Here is a 25,468-nt window from a genome sequence, read left to right as displayed (position 1 = left end):
ACTTACACCCAAGTCCTGCAAATGTTTTCTAGCACCCTTTACTGAGATGCCCTGCGGTCCCCAATGGGGTGTGGTCTTCCCACTGCAACAAGTCAATACATCCAAGTTTTGTCTGAATTCAGGAGCACATTCTTGGTGATCTTTGCTATAGGACATTGACATATCCATCTGGAATTCATCAATGACACCCAGAAGTATGTTTTCTCATTTGCAGCCTAAGCCTGTCATAAATTAGGCACCTGTAACTTGGAGAAGGTTGATGATAATCTTGGCCGTTTCTTGAATCTCACTGGCTGATGGTAACCATTTTACCCACACTATGATTGGGATGTTTGTCCAAATCTCATGTTCGCATTTGATCCCCAGTGTGGGGGTGCAGCCTAAGGGGAGGTGTTTGGGTCACACTGCAGGAAGCAGATCCCTCATGAAGAGATAAGTTCCCTGGGGTCGGGGTCAGCGAGTGAATTCTTGCTCCACTAGTTCCCACGAGAGCTGGGGTTCAAAGAGCCTGGCATGCTCCTTGCTCTTGCTTCCTCTCACCACATGTTGGGGAAATGCCGGCTCCCTTTCCCCCTCAACTGTGAGTAGCCTGAGGTTTTCTCCAAACGCAGATGCCAGTACCATGCTTCTTGTACAGCCTGCAGAACCACGAACCAGATAAACTTCTAGATAAATTACCCAGCCTCAGGTATTCCTTTAAGCAACACAAACACCCATCCCGGACTCAATTCCAACAAGGTTATTTTGATGTTCACATTTTTAAAACTTCCTGAAGACTGTGAATACCACGGTACCTACAAATATACGCATTTCCCACCCAAAAGGACAGGGCTGTTATTTCCCATCACGCTGGAATACAAGTTCTCTGCAAATGACTTCTAAGAGGCAGGGTGCTAAAGCATGAGGGCAGCACATCTCGCCCGGCCATATTTACTAAGGATGGATAGGTCCACATTAACACTAAAGCACTTCACACTTTCCATCTGTTCAAAGACAAGCCTACCTAGAAAAACCTCAAACACCCCACGTTAGCCTCCGGCCACCCATAAGAAAGCAGCGAGCTTCACCTGGTGCTGACAGCTCTGCTCCATCTCCCGCAGAGTAAGGGGGCAGCCTGTGCATAATAAAATCCTTCTTCATGTCTGAGGAAAGCAGTTCCGTGGTGCCCTCCAGCCGGTCTGCAAGCATCCTCAGGAAGCCACTTAATCGTCTCGTTGCAACAGCTGTGGATTCCACCTGCTGGAAACACAGAAGTGAGTCCTGGCCCAGACGCCAGCAGAACTCACTGCCCAGCTCAGTCTCCACCGTAGACTGCAAAGCTGCCAACCACCTGGTACAGACATTAATCCATGTCACTCCAAAGGGGAAGGGACAACCTGAGCCCCTAAGAATATCTCATCATTTCCTTATAAACACTGTTCATTCTAAGCTGCCTATTGTTTGCAAAACATTTTCAGAATTTTGCCTAGAAATAGAGATTCTTGGAGATATGGTACAGCCTGAGCTCTGCCTTTTGGGAAACAAGTCACTGTCCTAAGATGAATGCTTCAGACGAGAAAGCAACCTTTGCTCGACTCAGCACTAATCCACTCATCTCAAAACTCATCAAATAGCATTCCTGTTTCAAAATGTAACAGGAAAGCCAACAAATACACCAAGGCCAGGATCTCCGGTACGGTGGGTCTCTCTAACTAGTAATCTTATGTGTGCTAAATCTACAGTTCTCCTGGCTGTATTATTCATTCAACCAACATTCTCACACTGCCTGCTACTGCCACTGTGAACTACAGAGCTACCCATGCAGTATCACAGCTCTTTGGATCACACGGGACTCCATTCATTCTCCAAGTCACACAGCTCGGCAGTGCAGCTCAGGAGACAAGTCTGGCTCATGTGGGAAGAAGTCTACTGGGGTCCTTAAGGTAGGACTTCAGCTGGCCTGGGCTGCAGCTACCATCCTTCATTCCCGCCTGTCTTTACTCCTTACCAGGATCAGCTGCCGGGGTATGCCGGCCCGTAACTCCACGTCTTCCTCTGCGGTATCAAATACAAGCCCTGGGATGGTGTCCAAAAGGAAGTCTCCCCATGAACTAGGATATGCACCAAGAGGGGAAGAAAGGCCAAAACAGTGAACACATACGAAATATACATAGAATACTTATTACTAGTCAAGCCAAGAGCTGCAAATTGGATCACAGCTTCCCTGTCCAGGCATTTTTGAATTCCATTAATTGGACATTACTCAGCATGGAAATCTAAGACCTTCATCAACCACCCTGCTTCCTCCCTCCCCATTCCAGACACTCACTTGCAAAGTTAAGCGGGAAGCTAGCCTTCAATACCGATTTCTCTTAAAAGTTCTCAGAAAAATAATCATAGACTTCATAAAACAGGAAGTTCAACGGACCCAATTTTTAACAACAGTGTCTATGAGGGGAGATTTGTAGGAAATTTACACAGTCATTAGAGGACCTAAAACCAAATTTTATATGCAATAAATGCAACAGAAATTTAGGGTAATAGCAAGATCTCTGGATTGTGTAATTCTTTGAACACTTGTATGTTACATTTTCCTTGTCACAACAAGGGATGCTACTCCTGAATATCTACCATCAATCATTCCAAAACAATTATTTCTAGCAATGGTTTTACTGGGGATAGAAGCCAGTGACTAAAAATAACATCTAGGGACAAGCATCCCTATTCAATTACCTTTGCTTTCTCTGGGGTATCTGGAATTGGCTCATTCCTAAGTGTGTGCTGGCAGAAGAAACACTCTCTGTGGGGATGCTCTCTTTAAACATTTCTTAGCTATTTAAAATTTTCCTGTGTAACCAGCAGATTTCAGGAATAGGAGGGAGCAAACACCAGTTTGCCGGCTAGTGGAAAATGGAAATTCACAGTATGACTTTTACTTCTCACTCAGTAAGCAAAATTAACACTGTTATGCTTCCCTCCCAGAAAGGTTGCAAAGGAGGACAAAAGCCACGTGAGAACACTTTTCCCAAGACATCTACTACCTGGCGGCCTCATTGCTTTGTGACTTAATGTTATATCCAACCCTGCATCTTTTATTGAGTCTCAACCTGGAGGGCACATGCAGATCTCTCAGCAGCATAAAATATGTGCTTCCTCTGCAGGGTTATGTGGGTGGAAGTCATACAGCAGCAGCTCATGGAGGAATTGAGTAGAAGTTAAATAGTGCTCTTCTGGCCAGCCGCGGTGGCTCACACCTGTAATCCCGGCACTTTGGGAGGCCAAGGCGGGTAGATCATGAGGTCAGGAGTTCAAGACCAGCCTGGCCAATATGGTGAAACCTGTCTCTACTAAAAATACAAAAATTAGTCAGGTGTGGTGGTACATGCCTATAATTCCAGCTACTCAGGAGGCTGAACCAAAGAATTGCTTAAACCTGGGAGGCAGAGGTTGCAGTGAACTGAAACCGTGCCACTGCATTCCAGCCTGGGTGACAGAGCGAGACTTCGTCTCAAAAAAAAAAAAAACGTGCTCTTCTAAGAGTCAGAATAGATATTGGGACTTCCCAAAATTTAGGAATCTCTAAGGGTTTGCTTCGGGAAAACAACCAAATCGACGACACACAGCAGGCCCCAAAACACTCCAATGATGCTACCTTGACAGGTTTTAGGAGAGGCCCCAAATCTTCCCCTTGCTATGGTACCTGAAGGAGCACTAGGCTCAAAGCACAGGATCATTTCTGGGGGGCAAAGATTCTCAAGTCATATCCTTCCATTCTAGCTCCAGCATCACTGACCAAGACACAGGTCAAAATCCAGCCTAGACACATTGATCATGGTGATCACCCACAGCCCTAGGCAGAAAACTTCTATATTTAGAAAGCTCTTCCCCAGCCCCGGCTGAATGGAGAAGAAATGGATAGGCCCCAGGGGCAGCCAGCCAGTCCTTCACTCTTGGGATTGGGAAACAGACAGTAAGTCAGGTCCTTAGCGGAAGCAAAAACTAATAGGGTCAGTGAGACAGAGGGAGGTCAGAGCGGTAGCTGGTGATGGCTCAGTGTTAGGAGTAAACAGAAGCTAAAGAAGGAATAGGAGGGAGCAAAACACAGTCACTAGAAAACCAGTTGGTGGCAGTAAGAGAAATGGAAAAGAGAACTACGGAGAGGGAATAGCTGAGAAACATTAACCATGGGACCCCAGCAGATGCACGGGTGTTCACAGGGCCAAACTATGCGGTCCAGAGCTGCTCTGAATCCAGAACGGACCTCTGATTCCTGGCAATTCCATAGTTTCTAGGACTCACTCCCTCCAGTGACCTTGCTCTCCTTGTGCTGGCTTTGTGACTGTCTGTCCCTTAATATGCAAGGAATCTACCTAGCCACGGTGATGACGGCATTAATGGAAGCCTAATACAAGCTTGAGCCTTTTACTTGTGGGCAAAGATAGCACCAAACTCAGGCCAGGCCTTGGCTAGTTCTTCCAGTAAGTCTTTTAAACACAGAGGTGAAATTCACACTGAAAAGTCCGACGAAGAAACGGAGATAGGCTTACTAACTTACTCGGCAAGTTCTGGCCTTGAAGGTAGGAGGGGACTTGCTGTCCCTTGGACCTAGAGTGTCCTCTCCTCCTCGGATCTGCTGACCCACCCCTACTCACTCATCCTTTAAGACTCACTCAACATTGGTGTCAAGTCATTTCTGAAGCCTTCTCTCCTGCCCTTACTTAACTAAATACATTCCTCTACGCTCCAAGAGTCTTCTCCGCAAACCTACCATAGAATGTATCACACTATCTCTTCTCCCACAACCACTTCCAAAGTATAAGCTCTCTCAAAGCCCCTTCAATTCAATCCTTGAATTCCCAGCAACAAGCACAATGTCTAGCACATATCTGCCTAATGCAAGAGTTCATGACTAGTATTGTTTTTTCCTGAGAGTGTCTCACTCTGTCACTGAGGCTGGAGTGCAGTGGCGTGATCTTGGCTCAGTGCAACCTCCACCTCCTGTGTTCAAGCAGTTCTTTTGCCTCAACCTTCCAAGTAGCTGGGATTACAAATGCACACTACCACATCTGGCTAATTTTTGTATTTTTTTAGTAGAGATAGAGGTTCACCATGTTGGCCAGGATGGTCTGAAACTTCTGACCTCAAGCAATCCGCCCGCCTTGGCCTCCCAAAATGCTAGGATTACACACGTGAGCCACCACGTCTGGCCATGACTAGTGTTTTTAAATATGATTTGGACCAGCAAGGCTGCTGCTTTTGGGAAGCCCTGCCACCCGGTGAGGAGGCGCTGGCTGGAATGAAACATGAAGTGCTGTCAGCGCGTGCATTCTAGTTCCGCTGTTCCAGACTCACTGGCCTACTTTAATTTCATGGACTGTAAAAAGAGAAACCCTTAAAAGAGACCAAGAGATTTCGATAGGTAGAGTTTCTGTTAGAATGAAAATGCTTTAGAAATGGACAGTGGTGATGATTGCACAAGAGTGTGAATGTAATTAATGTCAAACTACGTACTCTTTAAAATGTTTAAAAATGGCGTATTTGATGTTACATATATTTTATCATATTTAAACAAAAGAGGGAGTCCGCCCCAGCCTGACATCACTGACACACTGACACACCCACAGTTAGTCTCTGTTTCCAAACTATAGGGCTCTCTATTTGGGCAATGCCTCATGTCCTACATAGAGTCAGGTTCATGATGTCCCCAGGAGCAAGTCTAGAGGGGCCAGTCACACACATGGGACATCAAAGGAACGCGGAAGTTAGCAAAGGACACAGAAACCCTGGGGTTTGCATGGGAAGTAGGGGCCAACTCCCTCCTGTCCCTCCTGAACATGGCTGCCGTGGGCCAGGACTCAGAGCTGCCCTCGCACGCGCAGCCGGGAGGCAGTGTTTACTTGTTCTGGTAGGTGCTGATGGTCACGTGAGTCGAGTGGGCCAGCCCCGCAGGAGTGTCCGCCTGATGAATGGTTCCTCTGGGGAAGTACAACAAATCACCTGGCTAGAGGAAGGAATAGGAAAGGGGAGAGAAGTCAGTAAGTATTCCTTGTTAGTCCTCTTTATTTCAAGGAGATAAATATGCACTCTGCATCTCAGTCTCCATTCTAGAAACTGCCATCTAGTCTGTACGCTGGGCTCACGTGTCTGTGTCCGTGAGCCTGTCACTGTGAACCACAATCCACGAGAGGCTCAGCGCCCGAAGTCACTTTCTTTTCATTCTCAAGCTGAGAGCAGACTCACCTGAGACTACCCCACCCTGACGCAGGGATCACGGAAGGTGACGTCCTGTGTCTGGGAAGCCTGCTTCCTCCCTGTTGCATGCTTCAGTGGTTAAGAGTAGGAGCTTTAATTTAGAGTCACATAGACACTGCCACTTACTGGCTGCTGATCTGGCAACTTACTTACCTGCCCAAAGCCTCAGTTTCTTTATATGTAAAATGAAGGTAATAGCCCCAAACCTCACAGGATTATTTTGAGGATTAGAGATGCTGCTTCCAAAGCTCTTAGGGCAATGATGGGCATGTGACTGGACTGTCTCATTTTACCTGCCAGTCCCCCGCCTCTTAATAATTTCTGAGCACTTCTAGGTAGGGTCTGTATCTTACCCATCTTGCCTTCCCTAGAACCTACCCTAGCAAAGCACCTAGCACTCAATACAGGCTCAATGAATGTTGGGATGAATGGGTGAAAAACTATACAATCCTTATTTGAACTGAAAAATCAGATGTAATGAAAGATCCATCATTTTCTCGGGCAGCTGAATCTCCCCACCCTATTCCAAGTGAGTGGATTAAAACATTCTCCCTAAATTACTCCTGCCCGGAGCTACCTTCTTCGTAATCCCACTCAAGCCAAAACATTCCGTATAGCAGCTACCCACAGAGAAAAGAGGGAATCCTGAGGGTAGCTCATCTCTCTGCAACTATAAGCAGGAGTCTAGTGCCATGTTTAAGACCACGAGCCCTGGTGAAAGAGCTCAAGAAACAGCAACTTTCGAAAATGTTTAAGATTCTCCTCAAAGCAAGAATATCTCATGATATATATTCATAAGAGCTAACCTGGTTGCAAATTTCCCCTGAATGCCAACAAGCTGACAGTACTTCAAGTGAATGCTTCACTGGTAATTATAACTATCATTACTGAGTGTGTCTGTGGCAGCCCGAGTGACACTCTCACATATACAGTCACACGTCACTTAACAATGGGGTTATGTTCCGAGAAAAGTGATTTTGTCACTGTGCAAACATCCAACTGTACTTACAAATGTAGGCAGATGGCCTGCTCCCTAGATTACATGGTATAGCCTATTGCTCCCAGGCTCCAAACCCATACAGCACGTGACTGCACTGAATAGACAACTGTAACAACATGGTGTTTATGTACTTAAATATACCCCAACAAGGACAAGTGAAAATACGGTATACACAACAAAAAGTGGAACATCTACATAGGACTGGAAGTTACTCTGGGTGAGTCCGTCAGTGATGGTAAATGAATGGGAAAGCCTAGGGCCCCTCTGTACATTTTTTTACGACTAGTAGAGAAGTAGGTTTGTTTACACCAGCAGCACCAGAAACACGTGAGTAACGAGTAGCACCACAACGTTTTACAATGGCCACGATAATGCTACGTGATAGGAAGTTTTCAGTTTCATTATAACCTTATGGGAGAACTGTCACATCTACAGTCAGTTGTTGACTAAAATGTCAAGTGGCACAGGACTGTGTTTCATTCATTTCATACACATTTGCCCCACCGTCCTGGCTGGAAGAGGCAAGTAAACATTCTCCCCTACAGCCTCCTGAAAGAATGCAGTACAGTCACCCTCGTGAGACCCTTTGGACTCCTGACCTCCAGAGGCGTAAGATAATGAATTATGTTGTTTTAAACCACTGAGTTTGTGGTCATTTGACAAGTAGCAACGGCAAAACTAAGACAGACGTATAGATATTTCCTCTAAAGAATTTTATTGTAAAGGAGGCACCAAAATAATATGTTTCAACCCTCATAGCCTGCAAGGTAAATAGCATGATCTCCATTTTAATAAAGAGGAAACTGGGACTTGGATGAATGACTTGACCAAAGACATATGGCTAAGAAGTGACAGCAGCTGAATTCAAACTCAGCTCTGTCAGATCCCTGAGCCACAGGGCGGAGTTTCCATCACAGGGGTGATCTCATCCTGAGAGCCTGGGTCTGCATGACCTGCACAGGCTGCCGCTGGTGTAGGGGAAAGAGGCAGGTAAGGGCTCCAGGACCCCCACTGTCACTCTCCCATGCCCACCGCCCCTCCGCCCTCCGCCACAGCCACGAAGTCTATTTCATCTTTAGGCACTGACACAGGGTTTCGCTGAAGAGGCCCGCTGGGTACAAGCTCACATGCGCATACACATACACACTTGAACAACCCTGCACAACGTGCTCTTTCTCCTTCCAGGAGACTCAGGGCGTCTCTTATGAACCATGTGTTCACTGAGTGTTTAATGGGCATGGCAACAATATGAAGGGTCCACACCCTCTACACTTGAAGGCCACTGTGAAGCCTGACCTTCTCAGGCAGAGCAAGTAGCCAGCTCATCAGCCTGAGTAACTCAGCCCTGACCTCCGAGACCATAAACGGCTTAGTCTTTAAAGATAACCAACCATGAACCTCTATAAACACGGTGCAACAAAAGCAGAAGCTGGCAGACTCTGTGAAGAGCCAAATGTAAAAACAACACATAATTTTGGTTTGTGGGCCACGTGATCTCTGTGGCAACCAGTCCGCTCAGCTGGTGCAGCATCAACACAGTACGGTAGAGAATGGGTGTGGCTGTGTTCCAATAAACTATTTACAAAAACAGGCAGCAGGCCAGATTTTCTGGCCCATGAGCCATAGTTTCATGACCACGGACTAAAAGTATAAAACCCAGTAAGGTTATCTTTACTGTTGTTTATTTATTTAAGTCGCCCATCCTAAAAAGCGGGTTTGCTTCCCTCAGTTACTGGGAAGCAGGCGAGGATTTTAAAATCAAAAAACACACAAAGCATTGAGTAAGAAACAGACTAATTACAACTTCGAGACACGAGAAAAACAATAAGCATATGCAAATGTGTCGGGTTGGTAGATTCTTTAGAATGGTTTAAAATAACTATTGTTTTATTGCTAAAGGAAATTAAGTTACATGTTTTAAGAAAGAGTATAAAATTGAATTAAGAAACTACTCCTATCCCTCTAAGGTTCTTTTCCTCAACAGCCTCTCCTGCTGGGGATTGGCTACGTTCCCATCAAGGTTCACTGCTCAGAGAGAGATTTGCTCAGCAGCAAGACGTCAAGGAACTTGCGCATGATCGAGTCACCTGAATCCCCGAAGAAGGAATCCTCAAGAGATTTCCTGATTACCACTGTTCTGGTAACTGTATGCAGCAGGTACAGAGATAGTCTGCCATATAACCAGAATAAAAATGAGTCACACTGGAATTTTAATAAAGAAAAAAGTAAGGGATCCGTGGCTATGCTCTGCCTAAGCAACTTCCAGCCCTGTGCTGACCACTGTCTTAGATGTGGAGAAGCTGCCCAAGGCCAGCATTTCCATTTTTCCTCTAGAGTCAGTGGTTCACTGAATCCTCTTTCTTCCTGTTGAACTTGAACTGTACACGAAGACAGGTTATTTGGGAAGCAAACTTAATACTTCCTTAGCTCACTTCTCCAAGTGCAACCACCAAGACACCTTCAGAAATTGCACGTGTTGGCTGATGGCAATGAGAGCCACCCTGCCCTGAGACCCAGGGACACATTCCCATGGGGACCATCACATGAACTCTAAACCTTGAACCTGAACTTGTCTTAGCAACAGAGAAAAGCACAACGGCTCCCACATGAGGTGCCCACGGTGACCACCACATACCTTCAGTGTAAACTCATGCACCGGCCTGCCGATCCTCTCCTCGGCCTCCACGCTGTACTCTCGTGCCAGGGGGACGGTGGGGTGGTAGAGGCGCCAGTGTTTCTCTCCCTCCAGCTGCAGGATGAAAACCTGGAGATCCACAAGGCCCAGGAGCATCAGAGAGCTTCATGACAACTCACAAAGTGCTTCTGGAATGTTAGCCCTCTAAGGGCTTAGATGAATATTATAGGTGAACCTTGAACTATACAGGATTTTTTTTTTCTTTTTTAAAGACAGTCTCATTCTGCTGCCCAGGCTGGAATGCAGTGTCACAATTACAGCTCACTGCAGCCTCTCAAACTCCTGGGCTCCAAAAATCCTCTTGCCCTAGCTTCCTGCATCGCTGGGAAGCTGGCACACACCACAGCACCCAATTAATTTCTTTATCTTTTTTCTAGAGATAGGTGTCACTTTGTTGCCCAGGCTGTCTTGAACTCCTGGCTTTAAGCAATCCTCTCGCCTCCGTCTCCCCAAAGTGACTGCAGGCATGAGCCACTGCGCCTGGCCTAACGACCTGGGGATGAACTGTGCAGGTCTGCTTATATGCTGATCTTTTTCAATAAATATATTGGAAAATTTGGGGGAGATGCAACAATTTGAAAAAAATGAAACATACCAAAAGAATTAAGAATGGCATAAATGCATCAAATATAGAAACATATGTAGATACTAGTCTATCATCTACTACCATAAAATATCCACAAATTATAAAAGGTTAAAATTTATCAAAACTTACCCATACAAATACTTCCAGACAATACATGGCACCATTTGCAGTCAAGAAATGTAAACAAACTTAAAGACGCAATATGGAATAGCTACATAAAGTTAACTTTAGTACACGTTGTACTACTGTAACAATTTGTGCTACTTCCTATTCCTATTGCATGAACTCAAGTGTGATGCTAATTATCTCCACGTGAGCAGGTCCTCTCTCCAGTGCATTGTGTATCACAGTAAGAAGTGATCTCTCACAGCTCTTGTGTATTTTGCATCATGTTTAGTGCAACACCTTAAACCTTGAATAACACCAAGGGACCCACATGAAGCCCCGCTACTGCTACTGCAAGTCCTCCTGAGAAGCGGAAAAAGGCCGAAACGGTAGAAGAAAAAACTGCATTGCTTGATGTGGACTGCGGACTGCGGCCTGCAGCTGTGATGCCCACCGTTTCAGATGGATTTAGCTTGTAAACAAATGACTGAAACTTACAGTATTGATACAGTACAGTACTATATTTTGTCTAATTTTCTTATTAACTTTTCTCCAGATTACTTTATTGAAGAATGAAGTATATTACACATATAATATACACAATAGGTGTGAACCAATTTATGCTATGGATAAGGTATCTAGTCAACAGTAGGCTACTAGTAGTTAAGTTTTGGGGGAGTCAAAAGTTACGAGCGGATTTCTGACTGGACAAGGTGTTGGCACCACTAACCCCCAAACTGCTCAAGGGTCAACTGTACAAGTCTCGGATAAAAAATAAAAACGAAAAATGAGAAATGCATGTCATTCAACACTTAAATGAAAGTTGCCACTACTGGATTTTATTTTTAAAAACAGGGAATCATGAATCCTGACACTGGATATTCATTCTTTTCACTTTCTTAGAGCCTCGCTGAGTTCTTTATATCCCACTATCTCATTCCTTTAAATCTATCAGACAGCTGAAAGCCCATAATCTCCGATGGAAAAGCCAAGCTTCAGGTATTACTGAATGTCTAAATCCTGAATGTTGAAAGGGCCTGGGCAGGTAGGAAAACTTCAAGTTTTTTATTCTTTATTCAGTCAAAGATATTTTAATATTCTATTAAAAAGCATTAAAAATAACATTTTGGGAAAATTACTGATGTCAAATTGCTACCAAAGGAGAAAAAGTGGACTTTTTACTAACAACTCTGCGTTTATACCTTATATTAGTACAAAAATAAAACGACTAAGCCAAAGAGTTAAATTTTTTCGGAAGCCACATCAGACTGAAATCAATACTTGTCAAGATGCCAATGCTTAAATGAAACCATGACCCTCATTCAAGCTGCCCCAAGATTCTCACAAATGGAAAATATATACAAAATTTTGGCAGCTACTGAAAAAGAACAAAATGAAAGCAGATGTAAGGATGACTTGTGACCTCACCTTATTAAAGACCGTACTTTGTTAAATTAAAGGAAAAGCCAATCACACTTTTCTGTAGATAAATTCAATAAATGCCTGTTTCAAAGGAAAGTATGGCTGTTTAAATTAGCAAGGGTGGAAACAATCTCTCCCTTTGAGACGAAGTGGGAAAGCAGTTTAGTGGGATTTACTTTGGATTTACTTCTGTACAGTGTCTGGAGATACTGAGTTCATCTATGAAATCAGCATCTCCAGACACCGTATAGAAAGAGCAAAGACAGATCTAAGAGCCTTAGAGAATAATGTGAACTCACCCTGACAACTATCCAAAACCAGGCTGAGCAGCTCATTCTTCCCAATATGGGGCAATTTTCTCCCTGTCTTACCTCAACATCATCATAATGGGGTGGGAGGCCCTGAGATCCTGCAGGAGTTATGTACACATTCGAGCCAACCAAGGAGCCAAAGTAACATTCCAGCTTCTCCTGGATCCTCCAAAGCTCATCCTTTACAGAAAAGGAAAACAGAAATGGGGAAGTGAAAAATGTATTAGAAAGAGCACATTCTTATTCACTTAGGAAGTCTTTACTGCACAACTATTATATATATGCCAGATACTGGGGATTAAGCAATGACAGAGCCAATACCTATGACCTCAAAAATCTTCCACTCCAGTGCAGAAACACCATACAACAGATGTAAGCAGATAAAGGGGAGACTGACGAGGCAGGCAACTGGGAGGCAGGAGGATTTTAGGCAGGGAAGGACACAATCCAATTGACATTTTTGAAAGCTCACCCTGGCTACTGTATGAAGAATGCACTGTAGAAGAGCGGAGGTCAGAGAAACTAGTGAGGAAGCTTCTCAGGCAGCAGCTCTAGTGAGAAGTGACTGGGGTGGCAGGAAAGGCGTGGAGAGGAGTAGAAGAGTGGGACGCGCTCTGCAGCGGCAGAGACAGGACTTGCCGATGGACTCGTAATGTAAAGGAAAGGACTAAAAAAATACTCCTGGGTTTTTGACTTGGGCAATCAGTTCCCCTTTCCACTTAATGAGATGTGAACGACTCGCTAAAAACAAGTTTTCAGGACAAAAAAAATTTCATATTAGGAATGTTAAGTTTGCGATGCTGAGACCGTCCCCCCATGGAAATGTCTTTAAGTCAGTCAGAAGTTCTGGCAGAAACGAAGGACTGAAGATTTACACTTGGGAATTGCCTACACAAAATGGATATTTAAAGCAATGGGAACATAAATGATAATGCAGGAACAAGTTACAGACAGAGAAGGAACAACAGGCTGGGTAATGTTCCCTCTCTCCACTAGTCAACTCTTCAGAGCAGACATCAGACTGAGCGGCCTCGCAATGGGCCATATATTCCCATGAGAGAGAAAGAAGTCTGAGTCTACCAAGAAAGGGGAGGGGGCAATTAGGCCATGTAGATATTGGCACTTTCTATGTGCCAGGCACTGTCTCCAAGTGCTTTACACGTACTAGTTATGCAACCCTCACAATAACCCTGCCTCATAAAGAGGGTACTATCATTATCTTCAGTTTGCAGATGAGGAATCTGAGGCATGAGAACATGCAACTAGTAACAGATGGAGTCAGGATTCAAATCCAGGCAGCATGCCTCCAGAGTCCATACCTTTCAGATAATTCAAGAAAAGACAAATTACAAAGGACACCAAAGAGACTGAAGTTTTACACATATGAAGGTACAGTGCCTGACACACACACTATATTACAACATATTTAAATAGTGGCTGAGCACACCAATGACCACAACTTGGGAGTCCCTTCTACCACAGGAGCAAAAATAACCAACCGTATTAAAAATATCAAGTAAGAAAGAACTGGGAAGAACTGGGTCAATATGAAAAAATACTTTTTTAAGACAAGGTCTCACTCTGTCAGCCAGGCGGAAGTGTAGTGGTGTGATCACAGTCACAGCTCACTGCAGCCTTGACCTCCCAAGCTTAAATGATTCTCCCACCTCAGCTTCCCAAGTAGCTGGGACTGCAGGTGCATGTCACCATGCCCAGCTATTTTTTTTCTTTTTTTATAGAGATGGGGGTCTCACTTTGTTTCCCAGGCTGGTCTCAAACTCTTGGATTCAAGTGATCCATCTGCTTTGGCCTCACAGAGTGCTGGGATTACAGGTGTGAGCCAAGGACTTAGCCAAGGACATCCTTATACAGACCACTGGGCTTCTCTATTTACAGATCTCAGAGTTTCTACTTAACACAGAAAAAATAATTTAATGTTATGTGAATAGCTCCAGAGAGTTAACAGCGCTCCAAAGGAGCCTAATTTTTTTAGGGAAAGGCCAGCAGGAGCTGGTTCTGCAATTATTTTTATACAGTAACTGGAACCACTAGAAAACCAGGGCCTCTCTCTCTCTCATGGTATGAGAGGTCTTTTGGTACTCTGTAAATGATTTTAGGGTTCCCAACTCAACTATCTGTAACTAATGAATATGCCTCTTTTCTTCTTAAAGGTTACTGAAAATGCTACCAATGGCACAATTTTTCTACTTCACCTGGACCTTTAGCTTCTGAATCTGCTAGCTGTGGCCTACAAGAAAGCGATCTGGAGTCAAACCACCTCAGATCAAGTTATAATTACAAGCAAGGTGACCTCAGTTGTTTATTTTTAAGATAAAGATATTACCACTTCCACTCAAACACTGTGGCGAACAGCATAAAACAACTTATCACAAATCCTATTTAAATTGCAAAGCAGTATACAAGCAATACTGCTTTACTAATATTGACTCAAGCACAAACAAGGCTCCTGAAACCTGTCTTCTCCTTTACCGCATGACTCGGTATCTGGAGAGGCCAAGGAGGACCTGGAACAATGAAAGGGAGAAGGTGGAAGTCTCTCTCCTGGTTGACCATGACCTCCTCTCTCCATTAACCTAGAGGAGAAGGCAGAAGTCTCTCTCCGGATTGGCTATGACCGCCTCTCTCCATTGACCTAAGGGAGAAGGCGGAAGTCTCTCTCCTGGTTGGCTATGACCACCTCTCTCCATTGACCTACCCCTCAGAATCAAAACTCAAGGCCATGGTTAACACAGAAGCCCATGTATATGCCTAATGAAAGGCAGAAGAAGCAAATATACAAAAAGCCCTACTAAATATCAATGTTTACATCTTTCAAAGTATGGTAGGAAAATGTGTTACATTTGGAGTCAGAAACGCTTATCAGCTTGGAATAGCTATGGAAAGGTTCACATCTGTAAACTCCAGTTTTTTCATATAGAAAATGGAGTCCACGGTTGGCCACAGTGGCTCACACCTGTAATCCCAGCACTTTAGGAGGCCAAGGCGAGCAGATCACAAAGTCAGGAGTTCAAGACCAGCCTGGCCAATATGGTGATACCCCGTCTCTACTAAAAAATTACAAAAATTAGTCGGGCATGGTAGCATGTGCCTGTAGTCCCAGCTACTCAGGAGGCTGAGGCAAGAGAACTGCTTGAACTCAGGAGGCGGAGGTTGCAGTGAGCCAAGATCGTGCCACTGTGTTCCAGCCTAAGCCACAGAGCAAGACTCTGTCGGTCTCAAAAAAAAAAAAGAAAAAGAAAATGGAGTCCACAAAAGCTGCCCAATTTCAAATGCCAATTAGAAAGTTCAAAAGTTAAAATATATACAATTATTTGGTAAACTCTAGTCTGCTAAGCCAAATGCAAATAATTGTGATAATTTCTCTCACCAGAACTGTTAATATATAGATTACCCAAAGCAAATGAAAACAGCTTATTATGCCTCCCTGGTTACCTCCTTACTTGCTTTTAAACTAACTATACTAATAAGCTGTGCACAGTCTGAGACCCAGTGAACAAAGGGCTGCATTCACTCTAACAGTCTCTCAACCTGGCCAGGGATAAACTGCCTCTAGACTTTCTCTATTCTGATGCTATTAGAGAAACACACACCACCAAACCACCTCATAATATAGTATTTAGAACTCAGACTCTAGTGTAGGAGGGTGAGCTCCTATGGCTTACGGGTCTCTCCAGTAATGGTGGTAGAGATTTCTTTTAAAAAAGGGCACATCCTACTCTAGCCTGAGGGTTGAATTTGGGCTGAGAAAGCTCATCCTTATTGCTTTAATAAACTCAGCCAGAGCCTAGTCAACAAGGTAAAAAGAAACAGGTTCTTTGACACTGGAATCCCAGACGAGGAATGTGCAGGGCTTAAGTGGATGAGCAGAGAAAAGCCCTGGGGGAGACGATTCTAAAGTAGAGAAATGACAGCCACAGTGGACACCACACATATGCCAAATATCATCTCTCTGCTGGTCTACAACCAAAGTACACGTAATCAAATTCACTGAATTCATGTATGTTTAGAGTTCTCAGGTTTCTCAAAACCACTCTTAAAAGTGCTACTTCTAGTCCAGGACTAATTCAGAGAGAAGCATTTTATTGATGGTGTCCATGTTTTCTGAATTCAAATCCTAACTTGGTCTGACAAATGATTTGTAAATTCTTTTTGAGTGCCTAGGCCAAAAGGTAAGCATTTTAGGGACATTTCAACTTTGTTTGATTGCTTGAGATGGAATAACTGGAATCAGGACTTGTCGTGAAAAACTTGAGTACTTACACTTCATACAGAGTATGAATAGGTTCAAAACCTTTTAGACAAGAAGGAAAGGGAAGGGCATTCACCAGATGAAGCCCAGTGGGATATAACAAGCCACCTCGAGTTAAATCACTGGAAACACTACTGGTAACTGACGACAGAGCCCCAGAAGCCATCAATAAAGCCAGAATCCATTCCTCTCAATAAAGAACCGCATAAAGCCCTCTCTTTCTCCTCCCGTGTTGCCATTTTGATTTAATGAAGGATTACAGAAGGGGGTTTCTGAATGTAAATACAAGTTTATGTAAAATTCAGTACAGCCCTCACTTGTTCTGGGCCATCCGTCATGAGATAAGATAAAGATCTCAAACCTTGAGGAAAACAGATTAGCTCATACTAAATCTGCATTTCATAAATGTAGAAACCAAGCAGAGAAGAGAAAAATTATTTCCCAAATGTCAATCCCTGATATAGAAAAAATAAATATTTGTCAGTCCTCTGCATTCACAAAGCAAAGATTTCCTCCATCAATGAAGTCTTACCAGGAACAGTTCCAGCACCCTGTACCTTTAAGCCATCCATTTGGGTGTAATTAAGGTTGAAGTCTCTTTATTGAACTTGCATCTAGTCCGTGATCTGGTCATGGCTCTGAAGGCTCTATTTAGATGTAGGCAGTAAAGGGAGGCAACTTTGGGAAAAATGGTCACCTTGATGCTATCATGCCTTAAATTATAGTGATGTGACAAACCAAATAGAAATGTCCATCATACAGAAAAACATAAACTGGCTCACAGAACATACTCCTGCAGTTGTAATGCCACTTTAATAACTTTAGAAACTTGCAATATAATTGTTTTTACAGCTCGATGATACCCAAGAATGGCTACCCTGAGTTGTTGCAGTTTCTAACAGTTTAACCAAAACATAACACACAATCTTAACCCTAGTTAGAATGCATTTAGATCAAAGAGGTGCTACGCCTTCTCAAACTGGCAGGAGCCTAACCATCATCAACTACATATTCACCCTTGCGTTGATCTGTGGCCAAATGCTAGTACTTTAAATTGTATGAGGATTCTGCAATGGGGAAACTGGTTACCTTAAATCTCTGAGGTTGGTGAAACTGAATCGTTGCCCTTTTCTGATCAAAATCTTTTCTCAGCTGAAGAAAGTGTGCTTTGCCATCTTTATTTAAAACCTTCTTCTTCCCACTGACACACCGGCAGACATTCACGTCTCTTCCATAGTACACCCCCTGGCTGCACAGACTCTTCAGATCTGTTAGCTTGAACAGGGACCCATAGTATGTGGCCAGTGCAGGGTCATCTCTCTGAATGAGAAGGGGCTTCTGCTCCCAGAATTCCTTGAAAAAAGTCTCTGTCTTGATGGGTGAGATTAAACTTTCAAAGAGACTACTGGGACTGTCAAAGTTGAAAGCTGAAGACCCCCCAGCTGCTTCTACCTTCATCTGCTTACAGGGAACCGGCCCCTCTTCCTTCCTACTCCCTGCAGCCTTTGCTTTCTTTGGCATCGTTCTGTCTTCAAGATAAAGCAGTAAGGAGATGCAAACCTATCAAAAGAACAAAACACACATGGTTAGGTTTACAAGGCGTGCCGGCATTGGTGTTAGTGGATCGCCCACACACACAGCTGGATGACCATGACACCTCATGAGAACTCTTCATAGGTCAAAGCTACTTCCCCCAGGACAGGAGACAGCCTTAAGCCAATGCCATTTCTTCTAGGATATGATTCAGCCTCAACTACCACTCAGATGACATATTCATCTAAAGAAAAACGTGTTTTCCTTTTACACGAGCACTAAGTCATGGTATTCATTATTTATTAGGCTGTATAATTATCTTAGACAAAACTATTCAGCTGTCTCAGCAGTTCCTAGTCATAGGTTTAGCCTGTGGCCATTGACACAGCAAAGTCAAATATCTTGGATTTGGCTCCCATCAGCATCAGGGCCCACATCTAATTAGGTATACTCTGAGTTACAAACAATTGACTAGAGAACAACTAACAGCCGCCCACTGCCAGGTGCTCCTCCTCACAGCACCACCTCACCTGCTGCGCAGGTCAACCAAGGAGCCCTGGACCCGCGGTGTCACCAGGTGGCTGCAGCAGGCCACTGCCTTCTCCTGCTTCGTTACTAACCACCTGAACCTCCTCACTTCCAGCTCTGAGCTTATTCCTGAAAACTGCCACTTTGATCAGAAACTCCCCTTCATTTAAAGAAAGAAACAAACAAAAACCCTAAAGGCTGAAAAGTGAAGGCTAAAAGTAGTTATATCTAAAGTCTTGAAAAAACTAAATTTTTAACTGAATTAAGATATTAAATAATACCAATATCATTAACCGCTAACACAGCACTTCTTTAAGATGCACACAGAACCCCTGAGCATCTCAATGATTATGATTCAGGTTATGATTCACTAGCTTCAAGGTGGAGCCTGAGAGACAGTCTCGCACTGTCGCTCAGGCTGTAGTGTAGTGGCATGATCTCAGCTCACTGTAATCTCCGCCTCCTAGGTTCAAGCAATTATTCTGCCTCAGCCTCCCGAGTAGCTGGGACTACAGGCGCGCACCACCATACCCAGCTAATTTTTTTGTATTTTTAGTAGAGATGGGGTTTCACCATGTTGGCCAGGATGGTCTCGATCTCCCGACCTGTGATCCACCTGCCTCGGCCTCCCAAAGTGCTGGGATTACAGGCGTGAGCCACTGCGCCCTGCCGAGATTCTGCATTTCTAACACACTCCCAGGTGATGCTTCTGCTGCTGACATTGCTGAGTGGCAGAAGTCACATGGCCAAGGCTTGCAAAGCTCCCTCAGAATTGCCTCCAAATCACACTATTGATACTTATAAAGCAGGTCTCCCTCATCTGTTTCCAAGAACTGTAATTCAAATTATTTAAATTTCCCGAAACTGCAAAATTCGATCTCAGTCATTTCCCCCTGGGAAGGGTCTCCATTGCTTTCAACAGATTCTTAAAGGAATCCTTACCCCCGGAAAAGGTTAAGAGGTATTGTACTTATAAAAACCAAAATTTCTCAAAGACTTGTTATTTATAAGTGGTACAGTTTCTTACCTCGGTGAGTTATCAGAATTGCAAAAATACTGTTTTCTGCTCTTTGGTCATTATAACTAAGCAGTATCTCAGTATGCTGTAGACTAAGTGGAATCAATGTTCTGGCCTGGGAAGTAAGCTTCCTGAACCATGTGTTACATACTGTGTGATGTGTTGCAACTTATAAAAGAACTTCAGAATGAAACCCAGATGTAAACTAAACAAAGAAAGGAAATGTCAAAATATCAAACTCTCTAAACAGCTCAGTTCCTTCAAAAGACCAAGTGCTTTTGATAAGGAAACACATGACATGGTGGAAAACTAATACAAATGGATACTAAAATCCCACAGGAAAGGGGTAAAGCTTTACACTTGGAAAAAAAAATAAACTTTAGTGTTTAGGATAGGTGCTATGTTAAGAAACATTTTCTGAAAAATTTTCCTTTAAGTGAAACAGACCAGTTTGAATTTTCCATGAAAGAATTATGTCTTCGTGGAGACACAGCATTGCTAGTACATGGAACTGTGAAGTGATGTTTCCTATCTGTAGAAATACAAACAGATGCCGGGCGTGGTGGCTCACGCCTGTAATCCCAGCACTGTGGGAGGCCGAGGCGGGTGGATCACGAGGTCAAGAGATCAAGACCATCCTGGTCAACATGGTGAAACCCCGTCTCTACTAAAAATGCAAAAAATTAGCTGGGCATGGTGGCGCGTGCCTGTAATTCCAGCTACTCGGGAGGCTGAGGCAGGAGAATTGCCTGAACCCAGGAGGCGGAGGTTGCGGTGAGCTGAGATCGCGCCATTGCTCTCCAGCCTGGGTAACAAGAGCGAAACTCCGTCACCAAAAAAAAAAAGAAAGAAAGAAAGAAAGAAATACAAACAGATAGGAAATGGATTCAGGAGGGAGTACTGCATATGCAGAGGAGGTCCCACAGAGGGCCTCACTGCTATCCTTTGAAAGTGCAGCTGGTGGCCGATGTCCGAGAACTTAAGATCTTGGGAGTTTCCACCACCGTTAACTGATAAGAGTGTCTCATCATACCTAAAATGTACAATCATTAACAGTTTATACCAATACCTGCTTTCCTTCTGGGAGTCTGGAAACGCCAGAATGTGCCAGGCAGAGGTGGCCTAAGTGACCAGCCCCCAGTAAAAGCCCTGGGCACTGAGCCTCTTAACAAGCTTCCCTGGTTGGCAACATTTCACAAGTGTCAACACAACTAGTGGCTGGAGCAACTGAGCACAGCCGGTGCGACCGCTGGAAGACTTGGAGCCTTGCACTCGGTCTCCCCAGAGCTTCACCCATGTGCCTCTTCCCTTTGCTGACTGTGCTTGGTACCAGTCTGTTCCCTGTAATAAATCGGCAGAGTCCTCCTAGCAAATTGCTGAACTAAGGATGGTCTTGGGGACCACAACACATTGCTCACGTTTAATTTTTAAAAACTTAGATTGGTTTATTAGGTTTGTATTACTAAAGGCACCCTATAGAGTAATTTTATATCCATCCAAACATTTCTTATCTCTCACAATTGGTCAGTTTAAAATTTAAGCAGCAGGAAGATGAAAACCAAAAGCTTGTTTTCTTTAAGCATAATATATGAATGCAGTATAAGCACATTTACCAGAAAATGTGGCTAAACAAAGAATGCAAAGCACTTAAGCCAAAATAAAATTAGTTAAAGAATCTTTCCCATCTACGATCACTAACAAAATAAACCTCAATACTGCATAACAATTGCTTTCGTTAGAATATAAATTTCACTACCCATACTGCCAAAAGGTACATCATTTGTTTCTCTATGTTCATGTTGAAATGATTTGAGGCTCAGTTAACTGGAGCCTAGCTTAGAGGTTTCTGGGCAAATACACTATTCACACTGTGAGACAACCATTGCTTTTAACAGCTTTCTAGAGCAGAGGGGAGAACAGATGAAGCATCCTACCACATTAAACATATAAAAGTCTTAAGGTACATATCACAATTTCGGAAAAAGTAAATCACATATCTTAGAATCCAATAATATATTAATTAAAGAAGACAATGTTTTGTCTAGAATAGTAGAGCGAACACAAGCTTGCCCATAAACCTCAGAGACCACCCCAAAAAGAGTAAATATTTCTATAAAGTCACAGAAAAGTTCTTGAAAAGCAACTGTCTTCCATTTGAGTTGACTATAAACATTAAAATGTAAAAAGATTAAAAAATGTGTGGTTCATACTTTGGTGACTACCCCACAGATAAACCCTACAAGAAAAATCAATGTTGACAAGCATACTACAGGCAACAGATAGTCACTATATTTTTCAGGTATCCTAAGCTCCTTTTCCATAATATTTGAGGACATGAAGACATAAGGAAGCTCTTGAAGGAAGGGATTTGCATATCCCCGGAACCAAGCAAGGTGTGGTACGTAGGAGGGCCTCAAGAAATGTGTGCTGAATTTTTCACGTTCGCATCTTTTGTCTGCATACTATTTTGGAGACAAATCACAAAGGCCTTACACAAAACAGTTACGGAGAAAACAGCTGGCTTGTGCAGTGGGGATTACTTTTCTGATGGCAGCTGTCACTTCAGGATTCAACAGTATCGAAAGAGCTAAAAGGCACTTTAGGTATCAGTAGTTATTACTAAAGCAGGGAGGGACGTATGAGCGTCTACGTCCCCTGGGCAGTGTTTTACAGAATGTAGTTTAGAGTTACTAGCAAGGTTGCTAGCATGCAAATTTCTGGGTCCCTTATCAAGCCCACTGGATTGCCACTTCTGATGGCTGGGGCCCAGAAAGCTGTATTAACATAATATGCTCTCTAGATGAATTACAGGCCCACTAATGGAGGACAAGAGTCAAGCGCAGCTCAGTTAAACACACACAGCTGTCAGAAATTATATACTGCTTGGAACACGGTTGCCTAGGCTGACCTAAAACATTTCTTTTTCGCTCAGAGATATGCTACTCCAGAGAGGGAAAACTCGTTCTCCTATTGATCAGCTGTTATCTTTTTAGTTTTATTTTAGAGAGGAAACGGACTGTACTTCAATGTATTTTGGTGACCATGAGGTTACAAAGCTTGATGTCCAGGAGGCAAAAAACAGTACCAGCGGAAGAAGCTAGGTAAATCAGGTTCCTCCGCTCAAAGATGAGCCCAGTGAAATGAAACCCGAGGCACCAAATTTACAGCCAACGAGTGGTGAGATCAGATCCTCTTCCTCCGTCTATCCTTCCTGAAAACAGTGAATAACCTGGTCTCAGTAACCTGTTGGACAACCCAGCTGTCGGCCAATCATTGTGGAATTATTTGCTGGTAAATGAGTCGGAGCATAGCATGTAATGCAGCTTCCTTCCTTTCCACACACCTGAACTTCAGGTTTCCCAGCTGTAAAGCGTGTCTGTTAGGCCCGATCTCAGGCCCGGCGGCGCGCCCCACGTGGAAGCCGCGCTCGCACAGGCGGTTCGGCAGCCACCGGGAGGAGGCCGGCACTACCCTCCGTGCTAAGCCTCCAGACTTTGCGTGCGCTCGTCACCGGCCTCGGGACCATTAGCAGAGCACTCGTGCGACTCTCTGTGCCCAAGGCTTCCGCGACCCTACCCCTAGATCCCGGCCGCACCCATCCCGCCCAGGTCTCCGGGGAGATGGGGCGCCTGGGCGCGCGTCCGCGGCCCGCAACCACAGCGCCGGCCTCCGAGGCTTCCAGCCGGCCCCGCAGGTCCCCCAGACCCGCACCCGGGCCCTGGTGCCTAAAGCAGCGGCGCGCGCCCCGCGGAATCCCGCACGACTAGGCCTGTCCCGGCGCCGCGCTGCCGGCGAGAGCGCCTCACTCACCCTGCACGGCCTGTTGCGCGCGGCCGCGAGCCCACTGCGCGGCGGCGCGGCTCACGGCGGCTGAGGGCGGGGCGGGGCGGGGCGACGTGGGCACGCTCGGGGCTGCGCTCCCGCCCCTGCCTACCACCCACGCCAGCCCGCACGTGGTAGGAGCCCTGGGGCCTGGTTACCCGGCCGTGTCTGTGTTCCGTGTTCACGCATATGGCAGGAAATAAATGGCCTTTTTTTTCCCTCAAAATTTTTTGGTATATGAGTGTCGCCCAGGCTGAAGTGCAGTGGTGCGATCTCAGCTCACAGCAACCTCCACCTCCCGGGCTCAGGCATCCTCCTGCCTCAGCCTCCCAAAGTGCTGGATTGCCATTGGCACCTATTGGCACCTTAAACCTATTGGCACAAGTTTAAGTGTTTGTGGTCCAATTTTCAAAGGGCATTAGAAGAAAAAAATCAGTCCGATTGGATTTATCATTCTGTCTATGAACATTGAAGAACTTATAAAATGATGAATATTTATATTTTTGTTTTAAAGCTTTATTTTATAATGCTACCGTGTTGTACAACTCCAGGAAACACACGTTGCTTTAAACTATGTGAGTACTGCCCCCTGTGCGTTTGTATTCACTTTGGTCCAGAGGAGAGCTAAATAATGTCTTTCTTGTATATGACTTTAATATTTATACCACTATATTGACCTAACTTTTTAATATAAGGAAACAGACATATCAAGGTTAAGTAACTTGCTCAAACTTACACAGTCATTTGACAGCCCATTGTTTTTGTTTGGGCTGTCATAAGAAAATACCCTAGACTGGGTGGCTTATAAGCAACAAAAATGGATTTCTCACAGTTTTGGAGGCTTGCTCTCTGGTTTACAGCATCCTCACATGGTAGAAGCAGCAAGGCAATTCTGTGGGACCTCTTTTATAAGGCTTTACCCTCATGACCTAATGTCCTCCCAAAGGCCTCACCTCCTAATCACATTGGTGATTCTGTTTGAGTATATGGATCCGGGGTGGGGACCAACATTCAGACCATAGCCGCCATGCTGCCTGTTAAGTAATAGTCTTTGGACCTCTGTTTATGTTTCTCCAAAAGTGATTAATTTCATCTAACTTAGAAAGAAGCTGTGAGCTTCAGGTGAGACGGAATAAGCAAAAGAGTTTTAAAACTGTAAAATGCTATTCCATGTGAGCGGCATTATTGTTAAATCCGGTATGGTATCTTGAACATGATTCCATAGAAGAATGAATTAAATGCCTTTGATACATGCATACTTCACTTAATTTACACAACTCAAGAAGGGCACCTTCAAATTGATGTCATATCACCATGGGATAATCTTGGTCTCTTAGTACCTTCAGAAAAGTCAAATTTGTTTAAGAATGACCCAGGCTGAGGTCTTTTGTTTTGGTCTTGGGTTTTTTTTTTTTTTTTTTGAGACGGAATCTCGCTCTGTTGCCCAGGCTGGAGTGCAGTGGCATGATCTGACTCATCACAACCTCTGCCTCCCAGGTTCAAGCAATTCTCCTTCCTCGGACTCCTGAGTACCTGGTACTACAGGCGCCTGCCACCAGGCCAGCCTAATCTTTGTATTTTTAGTAGAGATTGGGTTTCACCATGCTATCCAGAGTGGTCTTGATCTCCTGACCTCGAGATCCGCCAGCCTCAGCTTCCCAAAGTGCTGGGATTACAGGCGTGAGCCACTGCACCCAGCTGGTCTTTTAAGACTATATTCGTTATGATACAGCTCATAGAACTCAATATATTTAACTTGATAACAAGCATATCATGAGTGTTTGGAATTATATTTTGCGTATTTATGTAACTATGGTTTAAACTCCTTGGGAGCAGGAAATATGCCTTCTTTAATTCTGAGAATTCAAACAGAGTTCTTCACAGAGCAGTTACTCAGTGTTCAAGAAATTGAATTGGGTTAGCATCCCCATTTCTTTTCTTGCTTAG

General features: G+C 44.2%; 1 protein-coding gene across 3 annotated transcripts in view; it reads right to left on the bottom strand.

Moving 5' to 3' along the window:
- The window catches only part of RIOX2 (ribosomal oxygenase 2), a 28,105-nt gene extending 4,545 nt beyond the window's left edge, over positions 1-23,560 (bottom strand). The window contains exons 1-7 of one of the 3 annotated variants that reach the window (XM_012474150.2): positions 23,043-23,560; positions 17,710-18,180; positions 12,411-12,530; positions 9,867-9,995; positions 5,877-5,980; positions 1,988-2,090; positions 1,068-1,239 (exon numbers count right to left, since the gene is read on the bottom strand). In XM_012474150.2, the coding sequence (XP_012329573.2) occupies positions 1,068-1,239; positions 1,988-2,090; positions 5,877-5,980; positions 9,867-9,995; positions 12,411-12,530; positions 17,710-18,141 (1,060 nt within the window). In that variant the 5' untranslated portion in view covers positions 18,142-18,180; positions 23,043-23,560. The remainder of the gene's footprint in view (positions 1-1,067; positions 1,240-1,987; positions 2,091-5,876; positions 5,981-9,866; positions 9,996-12,410; positions 12,531-17,709; positions 18,181-23,042) is intronic. The other 2 variants (XM_012474149.2, XM_012474151.2) reach the window with 2 other exon arrangements.
- Between the last annotated feature and the right edge of the window lie 1,908 nt (positions 23,561-25,468).

Source organism: Aotus nancymaae, unplaced genomic scaffold (genome assembly GCF_030222135.1).
Source record: "Aotus nancymaae isolate 86718 unplaced genomic scaffold, 86718_ANA_hifiasm-v0.15.2.pri h1tg000022l_1, whole genome shotgun sequence".
In the NCBI taxonomy this organism is placed as follows: domain Eukaryota; kingdom Metazoa; phylum Chordata; class Mammalia; order Primates; family Aotidae; genus Aotus; species Aotus nancymaae.
Note: the sequence above shows the minus strand (reverse complement) of the source record. Positions and strands in the feature narration are given on the sequence as shown.